Genomic DNA, 10,124 nt, shown 5'->3' with positions numbered 1-10,124 from the left:
CTTCCGGTATTAAGTTGCAAACAACGAGACAATTGCATTAAGTATGGTGCGTAATGTAATCAACACAAATATCCTTAGACAAAGCATTGATGTTTTATCCCTAGTGGCAACAACACATCCACAACCTTAGAACTTTCTGTCATCGTCCCAGATTCAATGGAGGCATGAACCCACTATCGAGCATAAATACTCCCTCTTGGAGTTACAAGTATCAACTTGGCCAGAGCCTCTACTAGCAACGGAGAGCATGCAAGACCATAAACAACACATATATGATAGATTGATAATCAACTTGACATAGTATTCCATATTCATCGGATCCCAACAAACACAACATGTAACATTACAAATAGATGATCTTGATCATGATAGGAAGCTCACAAGATCTAACATGATAGCACAATGAGGAGAAGACAACCATCTAGCTACTGCTATGGACCCATAGTCCGGGGGTGAACTACTCACACATCAATCCGGAGGCGATCATGGTGATGAAGAGTCCTCCGGGAGATGATTCCCCTCTCCGGCAGGGTGCCGGAGGCGATCTCCTGAATCCCCCGAGATGGGATTGGCGGCGGCGGCGTCTCTGGAAGGTTTTCCGTATCGTGGCTCTCGGTACTGGGGTTTTCGCGACGAAGGCTTTAAGTAGGCGGAAGGGCGGAGTCGGAGGGCTGATGAGGGGCCCACACCATAGGGCGGCGCGGGCCCCCCTATGGCCGCGCGGCCCTATGGTGGCAGCGCCTCGTCGCCCCACTTCGTATCCCTTTCGGTCTTCTGGAAGCTTCGTAGAAAAATAAGACCCTGGGCGTTGATTTTGTCCAATTCCGAGAATATTTCCTTTGTAGGATTTCTGAAACTAAAAACTGCAGAAAACAGCAACTGGCTCTTCGGCATCTCGTCAATAGGTTAGTGCCGGAAAATGCATAATAATGACATAAAGTGTGTATAAAACATGTGAGTATCATCATAAAAGTAGCATGGAACATAAGAAATTATAGATACGTTTGGGACGTATCAATGCCCGCCTCCGGACTGATGCGTGAGTAGTTCATCCTTTGACTACGGGTCCATAGCAGTAGCTAGATGATTGTCCCTATTGTGCCATCATGTTTAGATCTTGTGAGCTGCCTATCATGATCAAGATCATCTATTTGTAATGCTACATGTTGTGTTTGTTGGGATCCGATGAATATGGAATACTATGTCAACTTGATTATTGATCTATCATATATGTGTTGTTTATGATCTTGCATGCTCTCCGTTGCTAGTAGAGGCTCTGGCCAAGTTGATACTTGTAACTCCAAGAGGGGGTATTTATGCTACATAGTGGGTTCATGTCTCCATTGAATCTGGGGAGTGACAGCAACCCCTAAGGTTGTGGATGTGCTGTTGCCACTAGGGATAAAACATCAATGCTTTGTCTAAGGATATTTGTATTGTTTACATTACGCACAGTACTTAATGCAATTGTCTGTTGCTTACAACTTAATACTGGAAGGGGTGCGGATGCTAACCCGAAGGCGGACTTTTTAGGCATAGATGCATGCTGGATGGCGGTCTATGTTCTTTGTCGTAATGCCCTAAGTAAATCTCATAGTAGTCATCATGATATGTATGTGCATTGTTATGCCTTCTCTATTTGTCAATTTCCCAACTGTAATTTGTTTACCCAACATGTTATTTATCTTATTGGAGAGACACCACTAGTGAACTGTGGACCCCGGTCCATTCTTTTACATCTGAAATACAACCTACTGCAATCATTGTTCTATTTTGTTTTCTGCAAGCAAACATCATTTTCCACACCATACGTTTAATCCTTTGTTTTCAGCAAGCCGGTGAGATTGACAACCTCACTGTTAAGTTGGCGCAAAGTAGTTTGATTGTGTTGTGCAGGTTCCACGTTGGCACCGGAATCCCTGGTGTTGCGCCGCACTACACTCCTTCACCAACAACCTTCACGTGATTTTCATCTCCTACTGGTTCGATAACCTTGGTTTCTTACTGAGGGAAGACTCGCTGCTGTACTCATCATACCTTTCTCTTGGGGTTCCCAATGGACGTGTGCTTTACCGTCACAAGCAGGCATCCCCGCCCTACCCCTCCCTTCTCTCGATGAGCAGCAACGTCGTCATCCCACCGCCGCCCTTCCCTAATCCTTGCTCGAACATGGACTGCGAATCGGTGCATGATGTGGTGGTGGTGGCCATCGTCCCGTCGGCATCTCCCCTTGCACTCACCCTGCCGGCCTGATCCCGGGGATCACCCGGATAGCCTCACCTGTCCCGCCGTCAATGTCTATTTCTCTGTTTCTGTACTCTGTATAGTACATGCATGGTTGGTGTAGTTATTTTTTTCCAGGAACTAACAAGGTTGAGTCCCAGGCTAATGTTTGTTACTGTGAATTTTCTTGTGATACATATATGCTTTTGAATATACACAAGTTTACATTGTCCAAACTTAATAAAACATCAAATTCTATGGTTTGTACATCCAAACATTAATTTGAATTGAGGTAGAGCCTTTGATTTCAACAACAAATTTCAAGCGCACCCAAACAATAGAATTTGAATTGGACTCAATTCATTTCCATCTTGGATTTGGAATTTCGAGTCCGGTCCAATTCAATTCTATATCTAATTCACTGCATCCAAACATAGCGTAAGTATTTGAATGTCGAACCGACGAGGAGCTGAAGGTAAACTATCTATTCTCTGAAGTCCTGTAACCCACTTATATGACCTTCTAAGCAAAGTTGGGTGATATGGTGTGTGTGTAGAGGTTTTTACTAAGAAACTACAAGTGTTGAAATTAAAATGCAAGAAGTAAAACTAGTGCAAGAATAAGTAAAGTGCAACAAATTATAATGCAATGAGATGAGGTGAAGTGAAGTGAAGTGGAGTAACTCAAGAGATAAAGTGTTCATGCAAATTGCTATTTGATTTGTGTGGTTGTCATAATTAGTGAAGCATAATGATAGTCTTTTTAGTGCTTCTTCTAGGGAGGAGCCATAGATAGGTGTAGCCATATACATGTGCAAGTACATCCCTAGTGATTGATCCCAAGGCCATTTTCATGACAAAACAAAGGTCCCCATAATTGGTCCCCCTGTTAACATGCATCTAATAAGAATCGGGACCGGGTTTCTGTCGCTCCCAATATCCCTCATCCCGTCAACATGCAACGGTGATAACCGTATGCATCCCCTTGACATATGTGTGCACTCATATATCAATACATAAGACCATCATAGAAGATAACAAATACTTGTATGCAACCAACAACAAACTATATAACAATTGCCATGAACAATTCACTACTCAAACATCAACATAGAGATACAATAGATCATGGGAAAAAATATTGCATCATACATCATGTTTGCCAAGAGATTACAGAGGGGATGATGAAGCGTTGTTGTAGATGTTGAAGATGGTGTTGATGCCCTCACCGGAGGGGGGTGGAGTCCACCGGAGGCGATCCTGGCAGTGTTTCCCCCCTCCGATCTCCGCCGGCCGTGGCCTACTAACTCTCTATTTATGTGTTTTTGATCTACGCCGCCGTTACCTCGACGAAACATCTCGGGGTCATATATATAGTAGTTTTTAGGGAAAAACAAGTCAGTTCGCGAAAAGATGAGGCGTAACGGACGCTCGAGGTCCAAAAGAGGTCTGGTGGTGCGGCCAGAGTGGGAGACCGCGCCACCCTCTCTCTTTTCCAGCCTGTTGACCTCTTGGTGCCCACTTTAGCTCATTTTGTTCGTCTGAAAAATTCCGAAGCGTGACCCCTGACCTTGCTCTTTCTGGAGTCCCGTAGCTCCTGGAAAGTCGAAAACACTAAAAATTGACGTTTCCTGCCAAACAGAATTACACTGGAGAAGGGGGATTGTTTAGAAAATTCCCTAAAACATCATAAACATGGGAATACCATTATATAAGATGCAAATCTGTAGTGATATGTTGCAATAAAGTGCAAAGTTCATATATGCATTTTACATGCATCAACATCCCCAAGCTTAATCTATACTCGTCCTCGAGCATGAAGGTGATAAAACTAAAATAGACTTTGGAGTTTATTGCATCTCTTTTATGTAATCATGCAAAGTCTTAAAAGGTTCAGTCAATAAATAATGATAATAAGTAATATGAACTCATCAAGTGATAACTCTTACATTCTACAAAGCATGCATAATAGTAAATAGCATCGTAAGAAACATGAATGATAAGTATCTATGAATCATAAAGTCTGAGTGGTGTGCCGACGTTTGCCACCACGAAATAGGATCCATTCCATTGAGCGGACATGAAGATTGGCTTAGACTAGTCACAATGCATATTATCATATAGAAATATCATGCATATGATACTACCACATGTTACTATCTCCACAATGCATGGTATCATGTAGTAGTATCATAGTCTTCTTATATTAATTGATTTGTAGAATCTCAATGCAAATATATGTACTCCCTCCGTCCCGGTTTACAGGGCCAACGCGTATCCCAATATCGTAAATTTGATCAATATAATATAAGTTTTACAATATAAAAATTATACCATTAGAAAGTACAACATTTGAACTTTCTAATGATATTTTTAGTATAAGTATATTATATCATGTTAGTTGAACTAATGATCTAGAGATACAAGCAAGACCTATAAAGCGGGACGGAGGTAGTACAAGATTTACTTGATATTAAATTTTTCTAGTACTATGTGCAATGATACAGTATCTACCTATGATACTAGTATCCTCTCTCTCATCCTTAATTACACTACCACATTAACATTTTTGCATGCATGAAATACATGATACTATCTATGACAGTCCTATTGTGGGTAGTCTTAAGCTGGCCATAGTGCTAATATTTTAGCTAGTATCATGCATCCTAGGCCCACAAAAATACTAATGTGACATCTAATTAATGAGGAGAGATATGATTAGAGTAACATAAGTGGATATCATAGCGCACGTTACGAAAAAACTTGATGCTAAATAGATCTTGTATACATATTTGTGTTGAGATTCTACAAAATAATAAATTTAGAAGATTATGATATTATTCTATAATATCACCCACTATAGAGATAATATCATAGAAAAGTATCATATGCATGATACTAGTATATATGCAATGCCTACTAGTTCCCAAAGAAAACAAAGCCGACTCATGACCTGGCTCTATTTTTTTTACAACAGCTGAACATCCAGAAAGCATGTACGAGCTAAATACATTAGCTGATTAATCAGAAAGCACTATATAGGAATAGTATTGCCACCAAAGATGAACTGGCTCATCGGTTTATACTGCCACCAAAGATGTAAAAAGTACAGTAAATAAACCATCAAGCATGTATGAACAGTCAAGTACACCCAGCTTTAAAAAACAGTCAAGTACCATATCCTGCAAAAATATGTATAAGGTAGTGTGGCAAAGAGTGCAATTGATAAAGGCTGGTCTACCAGACTCTGATGTGCACAATGGGCAATTGGTACTGACATGAGATACATGTACTACAAAATGACCACAAGCGTAAGCGATAAGCTGACTTAGTCTTCTGGAACATGCTAAGTGTTCTTGGAGAAGCAGCAGTACAGGTTAAGTTTCAGACACACTTAGTTCTTAGAGAACGTCACCACGCCATTGGGCAAAATGGGGCCCCTTCATACGTATTTCTGGCCTAGAGAAGGTTCGTAGTATCTGCCAGAACTCCTTGGCGGTGCTTTCAGCGACTGATCGATGGAAAGTTACTGTCACCTTTTTTAGTACTGTTGCCCAATCAAATAACCGTTTCACAAGAGCAGCTTCATGTTCAGTTCCTCTCAAGTTAAGGATTTCTACTGCTCGAAGGCGATTCAGTACAAGTCCCTCGGTTTTCCAGTTTGATTGCTGATTGCAAACACAAGCTGATGGGCATGCAGTCTGTACCTGGAACAAGGTGCGTATATTTAATGCCATGAAATAATGATGGAACTAGAGTCTAACAAATTTACAAAAGAAAAAAACATGGATACCAGTTTGAAGCCAACCTATTCCAGATAATATGATTGCCCTATACAAACATTTTTTTTTATAATGGGCGCTTTATTACTTATGAGCCCTATACAAACATAATGTCGTACAACAAACATGTTAATACTTACACAGTCAGGTATATTGAATAAGCACATTGAACGAGATATTAAATTGGCCTTTGGGCATTGTTATTGTCTTACAGATGCAATCTTTTTTTTAAATGCCCAAAGAATAATACTCCTAAATCATATTTCATCAAGATTGAGCCTGCAATACAATGACTCAGTCAAATTCACATAACTGCCATATATTTCTAACGGAAGCTGCCAACACAGCAGAATCATATGGGGATGGTTCCTAGACGGTCGTCTCCTCTAATTCCGACACTTCCGCAGTTCCCCTCTGTGATGGCGCTGCTGGCGAGTGGGTGACCTCGCTGTCTAGCAACGTTACCATCTCCTACCCAGCCTCTCCACTCCACCCACCCCAACAATCAAAGCACAACGCCGCCCTCTAGAGAGAGGGTTACCTGAGAACGATATTGAAGGAGAGGAGACAAAAAGGAGGAGGTATTCCATTTCAATGATGGAAAAAAACCTTAAATCATACATTGCCCGATAATGTGCTCATTTCCAAAAAAACTAACCATAAACATGTAACCAAGTTACTAACAGTTAGAGTGATATGCATTGTCATGAGCAATTGAGCATACATAAGCCATATATTTGTCAATGATATAATTTGGACCAAAAGCATCCAGCAAGAAGCCAACACCTAGAGTAGGGCTGCTAGCAGCTCAAGCCTAGGTGTGCCAAGAAATATGAATGCATACCAGGAATCAGAAAACAGAGTAAAGATAGTATTACCTCGGGGTGGTGAGCTGCGCTAATAAGTGTAAGTACAAGCTTTCTGACACCAGTACACATCTTGAGAACATGGAACACACTGGCTCCAAAGAAATGTCCTTCTGGCTTTATAGTCAGTGCCATGTGTGCAATGTTCGGGAGCCTTGTAATGTCTTCCATCAGGTACTGTGTGTTAGCAATGTTCTGACGTACACAAAAATGAATCATTTCTGATGGTTAGTAATGCCTTGATGTACATCCATGGGAAGTCACAGAAAATGATAATAAATAGGAAGTACATGAGAATCTCGGTTACAAATTAAGTCCGTAATACACAACAAAATGGCTCTTTTATTATGGTAGCAAGTCCGAGCTCATGTGCCCCCTTGAATAACCTATATACTAGGGCAGTATAGTGGTTTACTTGTTTGTATCAACGCTAACTACTCAAAACCAGAAAAAGGTAACACCATGTAATAGGATAAAAGCTAGTACGACAGACAAGTGTCTGGCTGCGCCAAGCCATGTTCCAGGGACTTAATTCAGCAAAGAAAAACAAGTGAGAATTCCATTGTATGCCTATGGCTATTTTTTTTTATTTGGACTCCAAATTTACGCAATGATGCCATGGCTGGCATAAAAATGAACTCACCGGCACATAGATAAGCATGAAACTCAGTCTTGGGATGAGCTCAAAGCGCCGTAGAAGCCTCAGAGAATTGCTATTCAGTTCATGTCCAAAGTCATGGTGTCCATACACAAGAAAATCGGATGTGCGCAGCCGCTGTAGATTGTCCATCTTGCCGAGCTGCGTGAATCTTGGATCATAATAACCCGCCCACTCGAGGGACACCAGCTGAGGGGCGGAGATGTTTGCAATACTGGAAGGTTTAGAAAGACAGCAGATCACATACAACCGTTTGAGTGCCGGCGCCATGACAGTGAGCTGCTCCAAGCCATGCAGATGCTTCAGGTCGATTTCTAGAAGAGAATCCGAGTGGATTGCAAAGTTGCCTAGACCCCAGGCCTGATACACGGTGAGTTTCCGTAAGGCCGGGCAGCGGGCTGAGGAGACAGCATCACCGAGAGAGCACGGACCATGTAGCCTGACGCAACACATGAAGAGGCTGGTGAGTCGGGCGAATACGCCTAATGGCGGCACCGAGAGGCCGAGATACCCTAGTCCCAGGCTGATCGAGGTGGCCTTCTCGAAGCAGGGCAGCTCAAAGGCGCCTCCTTCCGCAGCGTCGTGCCCCCTCTGGTTCTGCCGCACCACGTTGATGAGGAACAGATTGCCGTGGAGGCGGCGCGCGGCGATTGGAAGCCAGAGCGCGACGGACTCGGGAGAGGCGTCCCGTAAGTCGACGACGAGGCGGAGCAGGGCCGGCGCTTCATGGGATAGGAGGGCGGCGCGGATGCCGTGGGGACCAGTGGAGGAGCGAAACAAGAGTTGCGGGAGCAGCGCCCAGAGGCGGCGCCAGCGACTGGACAGGACGCTGGTCCGCGCCGCGACGGCGGCGTTGGCGAGCCTGATGAGGATGCAGATGAGAATGTCTTCGGGAAGCGCGCTGAGGCGGTCCTCGCTGCAGCCGTCGCCGCCATCGGAGAGCTTGGGTCGCTTGGCGGGGATCTCCCCGTCGCAGCGCTCCATGGAGAAAGGATTTGGCGCATGCAGATGGGGCTCACACTCGCTCGCTAGGGAAGGGGGCGGAATTGCCGACGCCATCGCCATCGCCACCGCCTGCGGATGGGGAAAGGTTCGAGCCGCCGCCGAGCGACGGTGAATTGTCTCCACTGCTCTCTTTTTTCGAGTGGATTGTCTCCACTGCTGAGCAGGCCCGAAGTCAAAAGAAACGGATGGCCACAACCCACATACGTATATGGGTTCGATTACAGTTTGTTGGCCCGTTAACTACGGACCGGACGGACCAGAATTTGAGCGATGGCAATCTTTTTTTTTTTTTTTTTTTGAGGGAAGCAGGTCTGCTGCGAGCTTTATTAATTGACCACAAAAGAGATGCTCAAAAAACAAAAAAAATTGACCACAAATGTTAGATCACTAAAAAAAATCTACAGGCTTCTCGTCCCAATTACACGAACTACTATTATCAAAAAAGTAAAGCCTAAGTAGCTCATGAGTAACTTTATTTGTTTTTCTCGAGCATTGTTTAAAGAGACACTACCAATTCTAGTCGTCAAGTCCATTTGAGAGGACAATTGGATCCCAAACTCTGGTACGCTGAGACCTTTATTTCGCCCATCCGATGCCACAGCAGAATAGGTGAGCGAACTGATTAATGGAGAAACACATCAATGGGATTTGCAGAAGATGGCTGCGAATAAATTCAGTCAATTGGATATTGATCGCATTATGCAAATTCCCCTTAGTGGCAGAGTTGGAGAGGACTGGGTTGCCTGGGCATATGAAAACTCCGGTCTGTATACTGTCAAGTCTGCCTATCGTATGCTTGTCTCGCAGGTTGGTGAGGAGCAAGGTATGGCGAGTTTATCTTCTTCTCATGGTCAGGAGGATCTGTGGAAACGTTTGTGGAGTCTGAAGGTGGTACCGAAGGTGCGCGTTTTTTGGTGGCGGGTTATGCGAGGCATTGTGCCGGACTACTCAACCCTCACCCGGAGGCATATCAGAGATAATAGCACCTGTACAGTATGCAAGTCTACTTCAAAAACTTTATTCCATGCGTTAGCTGAATGTCCTCATGCGAGCCTGTTCTGGTCAGCAGCGAGAGATATTCTGAATGTGTTGCCTGCCAAAACCCACCGGCGAGCACCGACGAGCAACAGGAAGAGCCGGGAGGCTCCCAGGACTGCTGGTGGGCCCTGGTCCCTCGGGCGACAGCCCGCAATGCTCCGGCACACGTCCTGGCTAATGCAAGGGCGTGCCACCTGACCTATACCTGGTCAGGAGGTGATGGATTGCTTCGATTAGTTTCCTGCATGGCAAACACGTAAACATTAAATACGAGCCCCGATCGGCTCTTAGGTTACCCTGTGGATCGGCTCAAAGAGCCGATTACCCCATGGTTCACGTTGGATTTACGATAACATGGGGATCCTGCTTTATCAATATAAAGTTAAACCAATCTATGATAGTCTAGGGTTTTCACCGCATAACCGGAACATCCTACGCGTAGTTGAGCCTAACAGATACGTAAGATAATGGAAAACCAGTCCTAAAGAGGCCTAAAAACCAACACGAAGTCGATCCCCGGAACAATCCCTCTAGGACTAGCAAACCATACCTT

At 44.0% G+C, this 10,124-nt stretch overlaps 1 protein-coding gene across 3 annotated transcripts; it reads right to left on the bottom strand.

The window, feature by feature from the left end:
- Window positions 1–5,432: 5,432 nt before the first annotated feature.
- On the bottom strand, window positions 5,433–8,624 carry LOC124692993 (FBD-associated F-box protein At3g52670-like). 3 transcript variants are annotated; one of them, XM_047226432.1, is made up of 3 exons: window positions 7,514–8,624; window positions 6,883–7,065; window positions 5,433–5,929 (listed from the first exon to the last, which is right to left on the bottom strand). In XM_047226432.1, the coding sequence occupies exons 1-3, from the start codon at window positions 8,591–8,593 to the stop codon at window positions 5,624–5,626; spliced, it is 1,569 nt and encodes a 522-aa protein (XP_047082388.1). In that variant the 5' UTR covers window positions 8,594–8,624; the 3' UTR covers window positions 5,433–5,623. The 3 variants fall into 3 exon arrangements, with proteins under 3 accessions (XP_047082388.1, XP_047082397.1, XP_047082404.1); XM_047226441.1 differs by having other exon boundaries at window positions 5,433–5,923; XM_047226448.1 differs by lacking the exon at window positions 5,433–5,929 and adding an exon at window positions 6,156–6,529.
- Window positions 8,625–10,124: the final 1,500 nt, after the last annotated feature.

Source organism: Lolium rigidum, chromosome 1 (genome assembly GCF_022539505.1).
Source record: "Lolium rigidum isolate FL_2022 chromosome 1, APGP_CSIRO_Lrig_0.1, whole genome shotgun sequence".
In the NCBI taxonomy this organism is placed as follows: domain Eukaryota; kingdom Viridiplantae; phylum Streptophyta; class Magnoliopsida; order Poales; family Poaceae; genus Lolium; species Lolium rigidum.
This window is presented reverse-complemented; position numbering and strand designations above follow the sequence as displayed.